The sequence below is a fragment of the Amblyomma maculatum genome, chromosome 7, assembly GCF_055883805.1.
Source record: "Amblyomma maculatum isolate TAMU_Amacu chromosome 7, ASM5588380v1, whole genome shotgun sequence".
Taxonomy (NCBI): domain Eukaryota; kingdom Metazoa; phylum Arthropoda; class Arachnida; order Ixodida; family Ixodidae; genus Amblyomma; species Amblyomma maculatum.
The window spans coordinates 102,920,924-102,941,388 of NC_139350.1; the positions used below are offsets into that span (position 1 = coordinate 102,920,924).

General features: G+C 45.1%; 2 protein-coding genes across 4 annotated transcripts in view; both read left to right on the forward strand.

The window, feature by feature from the left end:
* Positions 1–20,465, forward strand: part of LOC146184196 (uncharacterized) — a 54,921-nt gene that overhangs the window by 18,082 nt on the left and 16,374 nt on the right. Inside the window, exons 1-2 of one of the 3 annotated variants that reach the window (XM_084609302.1) lie at positions 18,547–18,637; positions 19,056–19,597. In XM_084609302.1, the coding sequence (XP_084465428.1) occupies positions 19,064–19,597 (534 nt within the window). In that variant the 5' untranslated portion in view covers positions 18,547–18,637; positions 19,056–19,063. Of the gene's footprint in view, positions 1–18,546; positions 18,638–18,839; positions 18,970–19,055; positions 19,598–20,465 lie in introns of those variants that run through there. The other 2 variants (XM_084609301.1, XM_084609300.1) reach the window with 2 other exon arrangements.
* Positions 6,945–12,081, forward strand: LOC146184197 (uncharacterized). The gene is made up of 6 exons (XM_084609550.1): positions 6,945–8,623; positions 9,437–9,642; positions 10,199–10,473; positions 10,826–10,930; positions 11,636–11,856; positions 11,920–12,081. The coding sequence occupies exons 1-6, from the start codon at positions 8,555–8,557 to the stop codon at positions 12,079–12,081; spliced, it is 1,038 nt and encodes a 345-aa protein (XP_084465676.1). The 5' UTR covers positions 6,945–8,554.

Genomic DNA, 20,465 nt, shown 5'->3' on the forward strand with positions numbered 1-20,465 from the left:
TCGAATGGATACGTCGGACGTACCTTTAGACACTTCGTTCAGAAAATGGCGACATTGTTCTTGTGCGCTGGCATGACAACGGTATTGTGAACATGGCTTCAACCGCCGTGGGCTTAGGCGAAGCAGGCACTGTACGAAGGTGGAGCGAGTCTTCTAAATCACACATCGACATTGAATGCCCTCAAGTCCTCCTCGAGTGCAACAAGTACATGGGAGGCGTCGACAAGATGGATTTTTTGATGTCCCTCTACCCACTGCACCCAAGAACAAGGAAGTAGCCGGTGCAAGTAATATCGCATTTTGTTTCATTTGCTCTTTGCAATGGTTGGAGTACATCAGAGATGCAAACAATATGCAACTGTCGAAAAAAAGCACATTAGATTTGCTCGCATTTCAGAGTGATGTGGCTAATAGCTTAGTCGCCTGCAACAAAGCACCCCCAAAGAAGCGAGGTCGACCGAGCAACGAAGGTCCACAGGAGATCAAAAAGAAGCCTCACAATGCAGAGCCATTGCCAACAAGCACTACGCGCTATGATGGCACCAACCACTGGCCCCAGGTTATGAGCATACCAAACGCACAACGATGCAGACGCCAGGGCTGCACTTTGAAGAGCCGCGTTCGCGGCCGCAAATGCGGAATTTTGCTTTTCCTGTCGTCACAAAATGACTGTTTTTACCTATTTCATAAGACTTGAACAAGTGGCTACTCTTCTGTACCTTAGGTATTTTCAGAGTGAAACATTTATTCATTCCTCATACTTAGTAGAGAATACAAGAGAATGTTGTAGTGTTTGCACTCATGTAGGAGCTTTGAGGCGCCATGTCCAGAAACGTGGACGCAAATAAAATGGGCTCAAATATGAAAATTTTGGCGTAATTTCTTGCACTTGACTTCTGTCTGGTGTACTGATCATGAATAACACAAGGAAAAATTTTTCCTTTCAGAAAATTTAATTCGCGCCTGAAGGGGAAAATAATGTCAGGGTGAATTTTAAGTATTACGTAGAGGAGATTCTCAAAACCAGAATTATGTGAGCGGCGCAGTTCTGTTGCAATATTAAAAAAGAAACAATGTTGATTCAAAGATGCACGTACTCTACAGCTGACATCAGCACATCATGCGCCTGCTGTGGCCTACCCAGGATTTATCTTTGGGTTGAGATTTAGAGGGCTGATTCGGGATATTCTAAACTGGGGAGCTACTGCGCTCACTGCATGCTCCAGCGATTCTTGACCTAGAAGAACAAGAATTTAGGAAACCGGTCGCCTTAGAATTGCTTAGATGGGTAGTAGCAGAGGATTCTTTGTTGGGAGGCGATCTCCCGTTAGAGACCACGGGCATGTCAGGGACTGCAGGGGCACCGGTTGTCAGAGTTTGAAAAAAAAAAAAAAAGAGTCTCCATCCTTGCCACAAGCACGCGAGAAAAGGTCTCCGCAAAAGAAACAAAGAAGTGTTCCATTACAACCGGCATACACTTGTCAATGGCAGAGACCACAGCTGAAGAAACAGAAGATTCTAAGGAAGCTGTTAGACACGCAAATCACAGCAGCAAGTCCCGAATTGCACTCCTTTAATACTGCCGCAGCCTGCTTATGGGAACAACGAAGTTTTTCGATGATTTCAAGGAGCGCAATCATTGCTACGAGCAGGGCAGCTGGAGTCAGAAGCAGCGTGCGAGGCAGAGCACAGGCAGCAACTCGACACTTCGAACAAACTCTGTTGCCGAGTGGGGACCACCATATGAACCACAGCGAATTGCGCATTTGCAATTGCGGCATTACAGCGGACGAGCTAAGGGCTAAACATGAAACAGGTAGGGCCATGCTTTAACTTCAGACGGGCAGGTGAACCGAAGAAAGTTAAAATGGCTTTTCTGTGGGTATTCGAGATTTACCTGCCGGCCTAGTGCACCTGTATTCGGTCACCACATCAGCAGGGATAAGCATTTTCAAAAGTGCTTCTGGGGAGAGGTTCGAAGGACACGAAGTCACAGCAGCAAATTCCAAATTGCGCTTTTTTAATACTGCCGTAACCTCCCCACGGGAACGACGTTTTTCGATTATTTTAAGAAGCGCAAACTCTTTGTTACGAGTCGTGGTGTTCGAGGGAACACCACGGACAATGCCTCTTTTTCAAGCGAGGTGCGGGTTGACAAAAGTCTTTACCGCTAAAGTGCCAAACCTGAAACACGCCTGAAGGTCACTCAGGCACTCAACTTTTGATGATCTGCATAGGATGCCCGTCTTGCTAAATCGCTTCACCTCCGGGATGTCTATAAATGTGGAGTACATACATGGCAGTAATTGAATTACAGTAATGAAATTACTGTAATTTAATTACTTTTCTCGGTAATTTGTAATGTAATGAATTCCTTTTTCAGGCCGGTAATTTAGTAATGTAATAAATTACTTTTTGACAGTAATTTCGCAGCAGAAGTAATTAATTCCTGTCGAAATTACTTTTACTAACGTGCGCCACTACTCCTTCAATAGACAACGAAGTAGAGTGCCGCGAAAGCAGGAACGACGTGCGGCAAGCGAAGCCAGCGTAACGTATCGGCAAAGGGGGACAGAATTGAGCAGAACAGTGCGTCTGAGACCTCATGTGTAGCATGGGCAACCATTCTCCAAGCAGCAGGATACAAGGCGTCAAGGGAATCCCGAAGGGAGAGATGGTGCAAGAAGGCTGGAGCTGACACTAGTAGGGAGCGCGGCGCAGCACCACCACCACCCTGTTGCGCCGGCTAGGGTACAGTGGTGCCTAGTTACACTAGACACCAGGGGGCGAGGGAGGATTTGGTTTGGGGGAGATAGCCGGAAAGGTCCATGACGTGAGGCACCGTGGCTTGAGCATTACTGAGCAGTGAGCACATATGTGCAGACGTTGATTCTTGGGACTGCGGAAGCAATAAATAACCTAACTTCTTCGACCCTTCAAATGGCGGAGACAGCTACGCAAGACGCTGGGTTCACCGGTCATTTCACAATCGTTCGACCGCGTTTTTTTTTTTTTTTGTAATGGCACGTGCTGTAGAAGAGAGGGAAGGAATAGCTCTCTGGGACAGAATTTAGCGGGAAGACGAAAGACTGTGTGTGCTTCGCGTCTGGAGAACAAGTTTTTGTTTTGTTTATTAGTATTGCATAGTTTTAGCATGCATGGAAAGTAGAAGGTAATTTTAAAAGTAATTTAATTACTCAGTAGAAGTAATTGTAATGTAATTTCATTACTATTTAGGACCAGTAATGAGTAATGTAATTTAATTACTTTTCTGCGATTTTCAGCAAAGTAATTAGTAATGTAATTTATTTCCTTTTCGAAAGTAATTTTGCCATGTATGGTGGAGTAGTAGAGCAAAACTCCTCCTGGATAACTTGCCTCATTTAGTCAAATGGCATCACAATTAACCGAAACAAAAAAAACCGGGAAGATAGTATAACCAATGGTAGTAGCCCCATTTCTGAGGAAGCAATCAAACGGTACCGACTCCGCTGGACGATTAGCCGACCATGGCGAAAGACCTTGGCCGGGGGAATAAACCGCCACAGGCGGCAGGAAAAGACCAAGCCTAATGAACTAAACTACATAAATAGTGGTCAATCCAAATTCTCTGGTTTACAGTCAGACATCAGAGTATAGAGAAGAGCATGTTCACCGGATACTGCCCGACAGCCGAACCTTGAGGACCGCCTCTAGATTGAGTATATCAATCAATGCCAACGGGCTGAGAACTCTACGCTGAGACTCTTCGAATCTGGTTCTAAGACATCCTGATCTAGCTTCAAATTTAGGCCGCTGCTTCTTGAGTTGTCATAGAAGGTTTCCTTTTTAATCCGGGTTTTCCATTTTCTATATATGTCTAAAGGCGGTTTCTTTTCCAGTGAACTATTCCAGTTTTAGCTTCTGTTCTTTACCTGCCGTTTAATGTTTTTCTTTTTCTGCCCGGCCTTATTAGATACTGTCACATGGTGGTGATAATGCCGTCGGCAAAAAATGAAGAGACGATCTTCGCAGGAATCAACTCTTTATTTGGGTGACTTGTGCCAGAAAAAGAACTAAGCCATCGACGGCGGCGATAGCAACCACCGTGCTCAGTGGTCGTCGATCTACAAATGCTCGTTTCACTCGTCAATGCTCAATTTAAAAGCGGCGTAGAAACATCTAGATAAAACCGCGAACAGTAACTAACATAAAAGGGAACATTGATACAAGCGCGTGGCTGGAATCCTTCGAGATACACCTCAAATCATCTGCCTCAACTAATGAAATGATAAGGCCGCGTCTCGCTACAAATTACAGCGCTAGCGCCAACTCTTCCTTCAGTTACGCTCTACATTCTGAAGGTCCAACCATAGACCGAGCCGTTTTTGGCAAGCGGGGAGAGAGGACGTTCAAGCAGCCGGGAGCCTCTAGAGGCGCTCTGGAAGGGGGAAGGCTGGTGTGGGCTCTCCGACAGACATGGCAGTAATTGAATTACAGTACTTTAATTACCTTTTTGGTAATTTGTAATGCAATGCATTACTCTTCTCAAGTGGTGATTCGGTAACGTAGTACATTAGTTTCTATCAGTAATTTCGCAGCAAAATTAATTATTTACTTTCCAAATTACTTCACTTCCAAATGCACCATTGCAGCTTGTAGTGCGCAGTTCGGGGCTCTCGTTTCTATGGCCAAATACACAGAGAGAAATATTCGCGGAAGCGTGGGGCAGCCAAGCAAGCTATGACCTACCTTATAACATCTCGTCCGAAATTTACCTATTCGTTGATGACTGTGTCGTATACCGGCCAATAACTAATCACGGAGATACTTCAGACCTGCAAGAAGATATTAACAAAGTGCTAGCATGGTATGGCCATTGGCTCATGACGCTTAATGTAAGTAATAAGTAAGACTTTCCAGCTATCATTCCACCGCCGCCATAACTATGTCGCTCCTACTTATTACATTAACAACAACCCTGTTGCCTTTTCTGACTCCTGCAAATACTTTGGTGTCAATACCTCTAATGATTTAATCTGGACATGTCACGTTAACAGCATCCCTAACTCGGCTAACCGGTCGCTAAGCTATTTACGTTGCAATCTGGCACTTGCACCTTCTTTTTTTAAATTACTTGCCTACACGACCTTAATTCGTCCGAAGCTAGAATATGCTAGCGCTATTTTCGACCCTCATCACAGTAATCTAATAAAAATCCTCGAATCCATTCAGAACTGCGTCGCTAGATTTATTTTATCAGAATATTCTTGCAGCAGCAGTATATTACAGTATTAAAAGCACAGCTGAGCCTTACCCCCCTGTCATCTCGTCGTAATACTTCCCGTCTCATTCTTTTTCGTAGATTTTATCACTCAGTGCCTCCTGTTAACAATGTAAATATATCATCCTATCGCTATTCCTGCAATACCTACCCCAACGCTGTGTATCTCCCGCGCACGCGCACTGTCACATACCAAACTCATTTTTCGTTCGCACTGCCGATGATTGGAATCACCTACCTGACCATATTGCCCCCATCAGTGACCTGCCACGCTTCAGGTCTTCAATCGAAGCCCATCTTTCAAGCCTTCCCTGATAAATCACTTTTGACATGTTTGCCCACCCCTCAAGTAATGTCCTGGCAAGGGACCTTTGAGGTGTAATAAATAAATAAATAAATAAATAAATAAATAAATAAATAAATAAATAAATAAATAAATAAATAAATAAATAAATAAATAAATAAATAAATAAATAAATAAATAAATAAATAAATAAATAAATAAATAAATAAATAAATAAATAAATAAATAAATAAATAAATAAATAAATAAATAAATAAATAAATAAATAAATAAATAAATAAATAAATAAATAAATAAATAAATAAATAAATAAATAAATAAATAAATAAATAAATAAATAAATAAATAAATAAATAAATAAATAAATAAATAAATAAATAAATAAATAAATAAATAAATAAATAAATAAATAAATAAATAAATAAATAAATAAATAAATAAATAAATAAATAAATAAATAAATAAATAAATAAATAAATAAATAAATAAATAAATAAATAAATAAATAAATAAATAAATAAATAAATAAATAAATAAATAAATAAATAAATAAATAAATAAATAAATAAATAAATAAATAAATAAATAAATAAATAAATAAATAAATAAATAAATAAATAAATAAATAAATAAATAAATAAATAAATAAATAAATAAATAAATAAATAAATAAATAAATAAATAAATAAATAAATAAATAAATAAATAAATAAATAAATAAATAAATAAATAAATAAATAAGCTTAGCTCAGAGAGGAGGGGCAACGTGCGCGCAGGCAAGCGCTTTCACTTTGGCGCCGAGTTCGACATAGGCAAAGCACATGGCCCGGCGACAAGTTATGTTCCACTCGCGCACATCAGCAGAGACAGTAAAAGCGATGGCATACTATCTTGTTTAACGAAGGGAGAGCTATGTACACCTTTCTACACTGTACAGTCGCGATCAATATGAAGGTGATCGCGCGAGCGTCGACCAGCGGGCCTTTCGAACTGCATAGCGGCCCATATCGAAACTGCGACGATAAAGATTGCGTTGTCTTCTTTCCCTTGTAGGCTTTTCCGGACTACAACCGTCGCCCCTGTGACTACATCGCCACCTTTTTCCCGTGTTCATTTTCTGGGCTTCCGTTTATCTGCATTGCATATCATTTCTTTTTCATTTTTGAAGATATAGCAGAGATGGGTTTTTCTGCCGTCACAGGTCTTAATAACACTGTCACTGTTTCTACGGCCCACATGCGCCGGACTGGTAATGCATAGAAAAAAAAAAATTCACCAGGCGTCCTCACAAGGTTACGACACGTGCGTATCTGTCAGCTGACGCGTACAAAAAAAAAAAAACGAAATTTGGGACTTGCTAGAAGGGAGTGACAGCAAATCAAGGAACAGCGAAAAGAGAGAGGGAAGCTACTGTAATGTTTCCCTTGCCACGGAGGTTGATCACGTAACGTGGCGCGGCTCCTTGCCTCGGTCGTCGCTCGAGCGATCATATGGATCGCCACTGTACACGCTCAAACAATCACACTTAATAACGAGCCTGAGAGAGGACTCAAGGGTCTGGCAGCTGGAGTAAGAATCGAGCAGAAGCGTTCGACTCTCGCTTTGTTTTGTTAGGCAATGGAGAGCATCGGGAGCCCACGACCCAGGGGCGAAGCATACCATGACGGCAACGAATTGCACGTGTTCCTAAAGACTGTCGAAGCCTGCTATAACGGAGACCGGCGTGTCTCGACAGGAAATTGATTGTTCAGCCTATCTGATCGTCCACTACGCAAGCATATCAAGGCGACGCGGCGCCGAAACCGGCCGGAAGGGCAAAGCATATTGGGTAGGCGTTCCTGTAGACAGATGGCCCAGTTATGAATTAAACAAAACGGAAAGCAAGCGCACTCCCTGGTATGGTACACCGTTTAGGGCAATGCACAGCGCATCGTGGGCATTGGCGTCTACCGGTAGAATTTAAACGAGAGAAGTCGTTGCGCTTGGCCCCTAGGCCAAGCAAGGGGCGGCATTCTTCTGAAGTCCACGAGGGAGAAGAAGGCAGTGCGCGCACAGCGGCTCCCCCGGTTACGCCCACGCAGACCCCGCTCGTGCTCGCGTTACGTCGTCACTGCAAGGCGAAAGGGGTAAACCGGAAGCGCTACTAGAGAAAACATCGCCACCAGTGGCTGCAGGTGCAGTCTCCGGGGGCTTTACAAGCAACAAGTAACAAGCTTCGGAAACCTTGAATGGGTGGACAGCGCAAGACAGCGAAGAATTTGACGCCCTGTACTAACGGGAACTACTAAATATGATAGTGTTTGGCTGGGGCTGTGTTCCGGGAAAGCAAAGAAGGTCAACTGTCAGCGGAAACTAGATTTGGCGCGGAAAAAGTGAAATGTGTGCCACGTATTTTGAAAACAAAAGTTGGCGTAATGGTCATTTTTTTTTTTTTTTTAAGAGAGGTATAGAGAGAGAGTCTTGTAGCGCTTTCGAAGTTGAAGGGCGTGGTGCACCATTTAGTGGGCCAATCGTTTTTGGATGTCACTGAGCACATCGGAATTTAGAAAAGATTTTGGCGGTTTTTTTTTTGTTTTTTTTTTCTTTTCAGAGATTTACATCGGGGGAAAAAGTTCTTATTTTTAACATTGGTCGAGATTAAAGATGTGACAATTCAGTGCCTCAATCATTTTTTAAGTTTACTCTAATTGCGTGGCTGCAAAATGTGGCACGGCTTTCTGATGTGTGAAAACCTGGCCCCGGGATCCTGGTCCGGTGTTCTGCGCTAGCTGCTGGTCTCCACTCTCAGGTTTCGACATGTCAAGTCGAGAGCTTCACGATTAATATCAAACTGACAGGCGGAAACAAAAATTTGATTTCAAAATTTGCTTCCGAGGGCTGACAACTGCAATCTGTTTTCGAGAAGACGAGCTTCTGTGGCCGGATCACAAGCCCTATTTTGAATTCAAGACCAAAACTGAAGACAATGTAACCGTAACGTGCAAGTTATGTTCGCCAGGACCGAAGACGCTGTCCTCCAACGCCAAGGCTTCATCAACTTGCTAAAGCACCTGCAGGTAAGTTGATATTTTCTGGTCATGCCCTAGTATTCTTATTTCGGAAAAAAAAAAGAAAAAAAAAAAACGTGCTTCCATACCCTTCTGTGGCTGATTGCGAAGTGGGCGTTGCCAATACGTAGATGTAAAATCATTTTCTGAGAACGCTTTGCTTGTTCCTCGATTTCAGGCAAGCTATTATTATTAACTCTGTGAAGTTAACAGTGCGTGTATGGCCTTGGTTTTGCTTTCATTCCAGCGTGAACCTAATAAGCTAGTTTAAAATTCTCAGATATTTGGTATTGAGGTCGCCTGGTTTGACATTTACGAAGCAGTATTGAAAAATGCAAAGTTCCAGGTCATGCATATTGTTCTTAGACAAATTTCAAATTTACTATCTGACTACCGATTTAACGTAGCGGCGTTTCTAATTCAGAGTAGGGGAGTGCCAAATCGGGTAGTAGAACAGTATGCGCCTTGTTGGTGTAGCTTGAGCTTGGCATATATGCTCGCATCCAGTAGCTACGACGCACTGAGTGCCTTATTTATTCTGCGATCGTTTGTAAAAACAAAACAAGAAAAAAAGCTCCTCTAGCCCTGACAGCTGACCAAAGGTATTTTTCCGTGGAAATCGTTTATCTTCGCGTACTGCTTTCTTCTCAGTTTGCCAGTTTTCACAGAAACATTGAAATATGAGCCGAACAAAAAGAATAGTTCGCCGTGTAATCTCCTTTCTGGTTACGTATAGCCTCGTACTTCCAAATCTTGCCTCGCAGAGTAAGGACACAGGTCGTTTCTTAATTTTGTTTTCGTTTTTGTTTTTTGTTTTTTCAGATGAAGCACCCTTACGCTTTACAAGACCGTTATGTTCGAAAACAGAAACGGTTACCAGACGGCTCTGAGGAAGGCTCTTCGTCTGCTCTTAAGCAGAAAAGACTGGAAGGATGTTTTGAAAAACGAGTGCCCACTCCGCCGCAGCAGGAGGTAGACTCGGCTATAACGAAGTTCGCTATAGGATCCTTCCAAAGCTTCTCCTTTGTGCAACATTTATCGGTCTCTTAGAAGGCGTCAAAGTGCTCTCCAGCAGGGAAGTAGCTGACAGAGCAAGCAAAATGTACGAACAAATGAAGGACATGCCACCCTTCGAGATGTGGCATCTGTGCGCTGCAAAGCCGACTGCTGGATATCCTTTCGTCGGAAGACCAGCTTACATTGCTACCTCCGTGCTATTGGGAGTATGCATATTTAGTTTTAAAGCATATCTTTGCACTCACCGGACCTGAGCCACTGATCCGAGTTTTCCTGATGTCATCGGTTAGACGAAGACTGCAAGAAAAATGTCTGCCGTGCTGGCATGCATGCGCCTCACTGGGCACCATACGTACGACGTTCCTGCACTGCATGGTATCTTAGTGGACTATGCCATTCTGAAAAACGTCACCGTTACAGAGAACGCGTAAAACTTCAAGTCATTTAGGTAAAATGTCTTCCGACTTACCGCCTTGATGATTTCTAGTATCTAAGTCTAAAAACAGATTTATCGTATTATTGTTTGCAGGATATTTCGTCCTCAACAAGTGACAGAAGATGATCAAGACACAGAGAATGTCTTTGTACAGGGGAGATTCTCCAAGTGGTTTCTGACTCGGATACACCTCCCGACCTAGCCGAATCAAGACTGCTAAATGAACGCTGTGCGGCTCACACGCCTAATCTCATTGCCTCCGTAAAAGCTGAACGGGCCCTGCAAGACCTTCGGTACAGGCGTGCATTTACGCGCATTAGGAGCACCTGCAAGGCCTTGTGGAGTAAACAGCAACATTCCTCGATAACATCTGATGCAGTGCAGCGGTATTTGGGGCGCCTTCCTATTTTACCCTGATCAACAAGGTGAAAATTCCTGTTCAACGCCCTGGACCAGATCAGGGAAGTGGAAACACGCATCAACAGGGTTCTCGACGGCCTGAACATATCCCGGATCCTTGCCTTTCGGGAAGAGTACACGTCGGTACGCTGAAATTTTTACTTATACAAGAAATTATTTATTATTATTATTATTATTATAGAGGCTCAGCTAAGCGTTGATAATGTTGGTTATCCGCGCAAAAAATATTGATTATAAAATGGAAATATCACGGAGCTTTTAAAGTAATTAACGCAGTACAGGCATGTGACAATAGTTCGCTGCGTTTAAGTGTACTGCTTCAATCCCGCTCTTACAAGTTCTACGGCCAATAGCGCGGTCCCTGGACGTATTGAGGGGGAAAATATACATGTTCATGGGGGAACTTTTGCCGAGGCTGTGGTCTCTACAACGGTCGCTGCACTGTTCTCAGGAGCTACAGTTGACGCTGCGCAATGCATCGTCGTGAAGAGGTGAATTTTTCGAAGCTGTTCTTTATGGTAGTAGAATATTAAAACCATGTCCTTTCAAAGACTGGGAATCTTTCCAGCGCGTCAATGAGCGAATGCCAGTACGTGGCTGTGAGAATGGAGTGGGCATCAAATGCCTGAAATTGCAATTAGCATGTCATATTTATAGCGTGTATCTGATTATACGTTTGTGTTCCATTCGGTTATTCTTAGCTTATATGCGCGGTCGGAGTGGAAAGTTGTACGTGTCACACAGTGCAAAAGAAGCGCGACCTTAACTAAACGTCATACCCATCCGGATTATCACGTTGTAGGAAAAGAAGTGGAAACTTTTAAACATCGCTCTCATCAGGAGAAATAGTTGCGTGGAAGAGCGACGCAAGAGAGAAAACAAAACAAAAAATTCAGCTCCGAGTCTTCATGCTTTTGCGTCGTCCATTTATTAGGCGACACTGCCGTCATCGTTAGTCTCATTACAAATTGGCACATAATTTTTAATTACATTGTGAAGTTTTCAGTTGTGGAAAACCCTTTGCTAGTATACCTACAGATCTAATTAATCAGAAAGTAACTGACTTACGAAACATCTGTATATTAATGGCAACGCGGATTGTCACTTACAATTCACTATCTTTTGAATTATCCGGGATTTTGCACCAGCTTGCGGACCCGGACTACACAACTGCGGCGGCCACACATCCACGTTTCAAGCTGGATCGGCTGCAGGACGACCAACTTCAGCGGGAGAATGGAACCTAGCCCACTCCTGCTACCCGGCGGATTTCAGGGACGAGGAATCTCCATATCAAGTCACTGCGCCACCCGACATTGATGCTGATGATGTTTCTTCCAACATCAAGAGGGCGGAACAACAGGATCCGGTGAATGACGAATTTCATCGATGGATGACGAGTGAAGTCTGCGACTTTTGAATCGTACCCAAGAATGCAAAAGCTCTTGTGATATATAGCACTGGGCTGCCTTCGTCTGCCTCTGCAGAACGACTTTTCAGCATGTCCAAGGAGACGCTTTCTTCAAATCGGGGCGAAATTTCCCACGCCCACTTTGAAGCGCAGTTGCTTTTATGTTGCAATAAAAAAATCTGAAATGCTTTGAGAGCTGTGGGCAGTGTACTTCTTTCGTTGCGTAAAAATCAAGGGTAAATGAAATGTAATTCAACTACTTTTCTAAAGTAATTGTAATGTAATTACTTTTTAATAGCAGTAATTAGTAATTATAAAGTTATATTTTCACGGTTTTCAGAAACGTAATTTAAATCCTTTACAAAAATAATTTTGCAATGTACGCTCTGCGGAGATCGCACGCTGTACGCGCGTATGAGAGCGAGCGAGCTGCCCTTAATGCACCTCTTCGCCTTATTTTCCATTCCTGCTGGTAGGTCGCAGTGTCATGTCTAGCGCGAGCAGCTCGCAGCAGCAATAGCAAAGTAGGCGATGAAATGCATTAGAGGCAGCTCATTTCTCGCGCGCATACGCGCACACGGAGAGCACGCACCAACCAAGCACTACACGTCCAACGCGACTTGGTCGCATCACCAATGGCAAAATTAGGCAAAAAAGTGCATTAAAGGGAGCTTGCGAGAGCTCCCATGCATACTCGTGCAATGCATGCGACCTTCCTTGTGAACAGTGTTCACCGATGAGATAAAGTGCGCAAATACACGACTGAACATTTGCACGTATTTCACTGAAAATTTGCGCTTGAACTGACTATAGCGACGTTTGTGATAACGTGACATCAAATACATACACACATCATGGGTGAAAGACCACATGTGTACTCGCCTCGCTTTGCTCGTCTACTGTCTCCCAAGACGTACCGGTTGTTCTGCGTGTCGAATTTGGTTAGTGTATGGTGTTACGACCGTGCATCCGCATTTGCGCGCTCTATTGTTCGCCTGTGGGCATGGATAAGTTTTGTGAATATGTGGTGATGGTCCAATGGCTCTAAGTGAGCCTGTTTCCAGGAATCCTGTTTTGTAAGCATGTTTTGCTTTGTGGACAACCTGCAAATGCCAAATTGACCCTGTCAGGAGAACGTCTGGAAAAACACAAAGAAACGTCCCCCTGCGGGAAATAGCAGGAAGTGCTTTCTTTCTTTTGTCCACCCTTCCAGTCGAGAAGTGCTATCCTCCAGTGATGAATGCCTCCTATCCAAAGGAGACGACAGAGTGACATGTCCGCTGACGTGCAGGACAAGAAAGGAGCATGACTCATACGGCCATTAAGTGATTTCCCGGGAATGCAGGAAAGATTTGCAATTGTCGAAAAGGGACCATGTTGGGAGCCCTATGCGGCGCCACGTGCACTCGGGTTTCTGAGAAGTAAAACCCCTTGTCAGAACCAGCTTGTGGTTTCTTTGCTGAAGAATAGAAATGTACCTCCTCTCCTCGCCGTTCCCAAGCTTTTCCCGCCAACAAGTGATCACGCCCAACGAATGAATGCCGGACCAGTCAGTGCTTCAGACCATCAGTGCAGTGAAGTGTTCGATTGGATGCCGATACCTGAGGGGCGTGCCCTGGATTTGGTTGGTCAGCATCTTCAGAGAGGGGCTGGACATAGGGGGTTTTTAAGGACGCTGCAGAGCACGAAATGTCGCTCTGAGCCCTGGGTAAACGGCTCATCCAAGACGCTTCTCGCTATGAACTCTTTACGCTTGCCATTTTGTTAATATACCCTTCTTTTTCATGTAAATAATCATGTAAATAAGTTTTCTCAAAGTGCCATTAAACCTGCTTGTATATATTTCACCAACTTCGAAGATTCAATCCTTCATGAACTCGGAGTCTCTGCACGCTACCAAGTGAAGGCCGGGTCGACATAGCCCCAGCGTCACGACAACTGGTGGCAGCGGTGGGATCTGAATCTACAAGCCACAACAACTGGTGATCAGCGGTGGGATCTGAATCTACAAGCACGACAACTGGTGACCAGCGTTGGGATCTGAATCTACAAGCCACAACATCTGGTGATTGGAGGTGGATCTGAAGCTACAAGCCACAACACCTTGTGATCGGAGGTGGCATCTCAAGCAACAAGCAGGAGCAACAATCGGCCAAGAGGGCAGCTCGGAACATCGATCGCATGTGTGGGTGAGTGCTTGGCTTTTCTTCTGATGTGGACCAGGTTCTAGAACAGGGTTAGATTTTAGAACTGGTAAAGAGAGTGTGGAAACGCCTTTAGGTTGGTAGTTTGCACAGTTGTTTTGGAAGTAGCCGACACTCGGAGCGATCATGGACCTACAAAAGCTGCAGAAACCGGACCTGTTGCTATTGTGTGAGGAATTGGGAATTGATACAAGTGGTTTGGCACGAAAACCCTTGATTTTAAAGGCAATCACTGATTTGGGAGCCGATGATGAGGAGCTCAGTGAAGCATGGAACCTCATCGCCCAAAACAAGGAGGAACAACTCAGACAGGAAAAGAGGCGTGAGCGCGAACGTCAGAGGGAAAAAGAGGAAAGGGAGCGCGAACGTCAGAGGGAAAAAGAGGAAAGGGAGCGTGAACTTGAGAGAGAAAAAGAGGAAAGGGAGCACGAACGTGAGAAGCTTGAGAGAGAAGCAAAAAAGCGGGAGCTAGAAATTGAGCTCCGGAAATTAGAAGTAGAGTTGAGCAAGAGGTCGGGCAATTGTCCCCAGCTAGCGGTACCTCTTCTCAACAAGGAGGCAGATTTCAAGATGTCAAAGTACATGCAGCCATATGTGATATCAGGGGATATCGGTCTGTATCTGGGTAACTTTGAGCGAACTTGCGAAGAACTGTCCTTCCAGCGAGACACGTGGTCTCAGAGATTATTGACGGTTCTGCCCTGCGAGGCAGCGGAGGTTGTCGCGCGGCTAAACAAGGAGGACGCGGACAACTACGAGAAGGTCAAAGCTTGCCTTCTGATTTTCGGAGACAGAGATGTGCAGGCCTTAACACGTTCAAAGGCGCGAGAACTAGCTACACTGCTCATTTCAGAAAAATCAACAGCGGAGGAAACGGCAGTTAAAACAGTGGCAGATGCGGAAGATAGCGGGTCAGAAAACTTTGAGAGCGAGGCATCACAGATAAGTCAACTTGAAAGTGAGCTTGATGAGACGCGGAATGAGGACGTTCTTGAGAGTAACCTCTTGCCGCCGGTGTCTAGTAATCTCACGAGACTTCTAAGTGGAACCCGAGAGGACTTAGCTATGGAGCAAGCCAATGATCTCAGGAATAAGCTCGAAGTACAGTGGGAAGGACCTGATAAAGTCGTTGCAAAGCTTTCTGACACTAACTACGCAGTGAAAATCCCCGATAGGCGTAAAGCAGTGCGCATTTATCATTGCAATCTTATGAAGCCTTATGAGCAGAGGGAAACCATGGTAAATCTAACGTTAAACCTTCCTGAGGAGATTGGGGATAACTTGATTTGCCTCAGCGGAAAAGGAAGCAACGCTCAGGAGCTTCTCAAAAAGACGGAGCAGAGAGGAGAACTAAAGAAATCCCAGCTGTCCGATCTGGGCGAGATAATAACAGAGTTTGAGGCCTGCTTCGTGGACAGGCCAGGCAGAACTGATTTGACTGAGCACGATATTGAGCTGACTTCAGACGTGCCAGTGCGATCAAGGTGCTACCGATTCTCTCCAAGGCAAAGAGAAATTCTGGATAGGGAAGTAACTCGCATGCTGGAATTGGGAGTAATAAAACCCTCGGAAAGCGATTATGCTTCGCCTATGATCTTAGTAGAAGCTCCAGGTAAAGACCCTAGGCCTGTGGTAGACTACCGAAAGCTAAATTCTCTCACCAGGGATCAAGTGTATCCTATTCCGAATATTGAGGAGAGAGTAGAACAGGTCAGTAGAGCGGCATATGTGACTACGCTGGACCTTACTCGAGGATACTGGCAAGTACCGCTCACTGAACGCGCCAGCAGATACGCGGCTTTCGTCACTCCGACGGGCAGCTACCAGCCAACAATGATGAGTTTCGGGCTCAAAAATGCTCCATTTTGTTTTTCCCGACTCATGGATAGGGTTTTAAAGGGGTGTGAAACATTCGCGGTGCCTTATTTAGACGACATTGCGGTTTTTTCCGACTCATGGGCGGACCATATGGTACATCTAAGAGCTGTACTGAGCCTTTTGCGTCAAGCTGGACTAACCGTAAAGGCCGAGAAATGTTGCCTGGCAAGGGCGACCGTGGACTACTTGGGTCACAATGTAGGTCAAGGTTTCAGGAAACCCAGCGAGATTAAGATTTCTGCGGTAGCAGACTACCCGCGGCCGAGCACGAAGACGGAAATTCGAGCATTCCTGGGTCTGACTGGGTACTACAATCACTACATCCCTAACTATTCAGCTTTGGCTAGCCCTCTGACCGACGCTCTCCGCAAGACAGAACCGACAAATGTAGTCTGGGACGAACAAAAGGAAGCCTCCTTCGTAAACCTGAAGGCTGTGCTGATTAGCCGTCCGGTATTGCGAGCTCCAGACTATGGCCGAGAATTCACGGTCCAGTGTGATGCCAGTGATCGAGGGTTAGGTGCTGTTCTCTGCCAGAGAGATGACGACGGTAATGAGCACCCCGTGCTCTACTTGAGCAGAAAACTGAGTTCTAGAGAGAGGGCTTATTGCGCGTCAGAGAAAGAATGCGCTTGCATTGTATGGGCCATTCAAAAATTGCAGTGCTATCTTGGAGGGGCCAAATTCACCGTAGAGACGGACCATTGTCCCCTGGCTTGGCTGCAAACTGCGACATCGAAGAACAGTCGCCTTCTTAGGTGGAGCTTGATTTTACAGCAGTACAATTTTGAAATAAGATACAAAAAGGGGAAGTTAAATGGGAATGCGGACGCGCTTAGCCGCTCTTTCTAAGCGGTCCGAGATGTTCCTCACCATGTATCCAAATTGATAATCAGGTTGTTTTTTTTTTCGTGCGCTTGTATATGTGTGACTATGTAAAGCAGCACGTTTGGTTTTCTAGGAATACGTGGGTCCTGAACGTCTTGAGAGTGGGCTTTTCTCGAACAACAATGGCAGTTTTCTTTTAACCTGGTCTCTTCAGACGGGAGCCGAGTGCTTGCTTCGACATGTGGTTGAGTTTCAGACAGCTCGAGCAATTTGGCCTACAACAATCAAGACAACGCGACAAGCAACAGCGAGCTTCAAGCGTTCACGTGCAGGCCATTAAGTCGTCTCTTCATGCACCAGCTGGGACTGCTGCCCTCCGAGTCTCTTCTGGCGGGGGAGGAGGCTGTTACGACCGTGCATCCGCATTTGCGCGCTCTATTGTTCGCCTGTGGGCATGGATAAGTTTTGTGAATATGTGGTGATGGTCCAATGGCTCTAAGTGAGCCTGTTTCCAGGAATCCTGTTTTGTAAGCATGTTTTGCTTTGTGGACAACCTGCAAATGCCAAATTGACCCTGTCAGGAGAACGTCTGGAAAAACACAAAGAAACGTCCCCCTGCGGGAAATAGCAGGAAGTGCTTTCTTTCTTTTGTCCACCCTTCCAGTCGAGAAGTGCTATCCTCCAGTGATGAATGCCTCCTATCCAAAGGAGACGACAGAGTGACATGTCCGCTGACGTGCAGGACAAGAAAGGAGCATGACTCATACGGCCATTAAGTGATTTCCCGGGAATGCAGGAAAGATTTGCAATTGTCGAAAAGGGACCATGTTGGGAGCCCTATGCGGCGCCACGTGCACTCGGGTTTCTGAGAAGTAAAACCCCTTGTCAGAACCAGCTTGTGGTTTCTTTGCTGAAGAATAGAAATGTACCTCCTCTCCTCGCCGTTCCCAAGCTTTTCCCGCCAACAAGTGATCACGCCCAACGAATGAATGCCGGACCAGTCAGTGCTTCAGACCATCAGTGCAGTGAAGTGTTCGATTGGATGCCGATACCTGAGGGGCGTGCCCTGGATTTGGTTGGTCAGCATCTTCAGAGAGGGGCTGGACATAGGGGGTTTTTAAGGACGCTGCAGAGCACGAAATGTCGCTCTGAGCCCTGGGTAAACGGCTCATCCAAGACGCTTCTCGCTATGAACTCTTTACGCTTGCCATTTTGTTAATATACCCTTCTTTTTCATGTAAATAATCATGTAAATAAGTTTTCTCAAAGTGCCATTAAACCTGCTTGTATATATTTCACCAACTTCGAAGATTCAATCCTTCATGAACTCGGAGTCTCTGCACGCTACCAAGTGAAGGCCGGGTCGACATAGCCCCAGCGTCACGACAATGGAGTCGAGTCGTATCCGAACAAGTTTCAGAAGAGACTGCGTATAAGCGGTGCCTTCCAAAGCAAAACGCTGCTGTTCGATTTCTTCAGCAGATAATCTTAAAAGGCGGGGGCCGGCGCTCATTTTCGTTGTCTAACGTAGCGGCTGCGAGTGAGCCTCACCGTTCACGAAGGTCGCAAACAAAGATGGTAATCACCACCGCGACTGTAATGAACCGACGCACAAAGGATTCACTGCGCTATACGGTCGGCGCCAGACGCGAAACCAAACTGGGCCGATATCGCGAGACAAATTACGAAGGTCACGGGCACAGAAAGAACCAAAGGCTGCAGTAGCGGTCGCTGCACTGACATGGCATTACGAGCACGGGAAGGAACAACACGATAAAGCGACCGGAGACGCCTAAGGCAGCGCAGGCAAAGCGGCTGGCGGAGCCCAGGTAACACACACACACCATTCAAACGATGCGCACGTGAGCGGTGCCGCGGTCCCGGGCCGGCGGAGTTAGCGGCAGTAGAAAATTCAAAAGGGGCAGACAGAAGAGTACGAAAAGAAATACACAAAATTGAGAGAAAAAGGAGAGCCTTTCCTCCTCGCGCTTAATCCTTGCAAGTGTGAGGAGGAGGCCGCGCTTTCCCCCTCTGCGAGAGTGCAAGGGTGAAAGAACGGGCTAGTTGGTAGTTGACGTTGGGAAAAGCGTTATCGTCGTGATACTTTTGTGATCACCCGTTCAAAAGGCCTCATCGCCATCAACGTTCGAAGCGCGGGGGCGTTGGTGCACCTTTCTCTTCGTACACCTTGACTTCAGCCTTCGTGTTTTACCCGCTTCGTGAACATTCCTTTTTCATCTTTTGCAGAGACCGAGATGAACGCAGTTGATATCATACGTGAGCTGGGCGACCCAGACGAGCTGTATGACGTCGAGTCGAAAGTTGTGATGAAGCTCGGAGAGCCATGGCGCCCAGCTGTGTTGCCAGTGAACTTGTGCATTGAAGATGGCGGCTTGCGCATCACGACCACCAGCAAAGGTTTTGTGGCAAACCGCGCACTACTCTGCGAGCATCGTGTTGTGACAGCTGCATTCTGCGGCTGCAGCGCCTTCTTTAGCTACAAGCGGTTTGCCTCTGCCGCTCGAAAGGTACTCGCCCAGGTCAAAACATTGGTGATCATTCACAACCGGGACCACGTAATGAACTTGGTGCGTTGGTTTCCGTCAGTAGACACACTTGTTCTACACCATGACCTTAGATATCAGGTGGTGCCCGAAACCGGGATGCCCATTCAAGGCGACAAGCAGCCCAAGTTGAAGAGGCTTCTAGGAAGCACTGCGGCGATGGGGACCAATAACCTTTTGATGGATCCAGAGACCGTTGCTGCTTTGATCTCGAGGTGTCCCGAGGTAAGAACCTTTCATTTCCTCGCTGCTAGCGGTAGCTTCAGAGCAGACGTTTGAACAAATCACGTGGACCTGCAGCGAAATTCTGGATTAGCCGAGAGGGTCAAGGCGTCACAAACACATGACCTCGTGGGAGTATTTCAAACAGCCCTTAATGATCACAAGATAAAAAATATTGTTGTCCAAACTCAATTCCTGATTGACTTGCACGGATCGTCAAACATCACTGTTAAATGTAAAAAAACGTAAACACAGAGTCGCGTTACTAAGATATCTCCTCCTCCTCCTTATCATCATCATCATCTTATTATTATTTATTTATTTGACGTGCATTTTCATACACTTAAAGCAGGAGGCCAAAAGGCATAACGCTTGACCAAGGGGCCTTCCTCCCTGAGGGAAGCAAATTGCAATTGGCACATGCATACAAAACGAAGCAAATACAATGAGTTTAGCAGTCATCATGGCACCAGTTGCCACAAGCGCGAGAAACAAAGTCCAATAAAAAATAACAATACCTGAAGTTAAGGTATTCTACATAGAAAAAAAAATAATCATGAAACCATCCCACACCTTGACTGTAGGAACAGCAACCTACGGTGAACATACAAGAACGGAAAGTTGTACAGCGCTTGTTTCAGTAGATTCAGATTTTTTGAGAAGCAAGGTGATGAAATACAAGAAGTTATAAAAGGAAAAGAAAAAGGGGAATCATGTTCACTGATATGACACGATGTACCATAAAGTCGTGCACTCAGCATTGCAATCACTTTTCTTTTGTATATATGTATACATATTTTTTACTTTTGCTTTAGTACAGGAGGTCATACATATTTCTGTCAGTTGATCAGTTGAGGCGCAAGCGTAGAGT

Bases quoted from the DNA above. Each gene is read 5' to 3' on its own strand.
- LOC146184197 (XM_084609550.1), top strand. From the start codon at position 8,555: ATGTTCGCCAGGACCGAAGACGCTGTCCTCCAACGCCAAGGCTTCATC. The intron at 10,474-10,825 runs TTTTACCCTGAT...CGCTCTTACAAG, and splicing joins GTATTTGGGGCGCCTTCCTA to TTCTACGGCCAATAGCGCGG. The intron at 10,931-11,635 runs GTTCTCAGGAGC...ATTTTGCACCAG, and splicing joins TCTACAACGGTCGCTGCACT to CTTGCGGACCCGGACTACAC.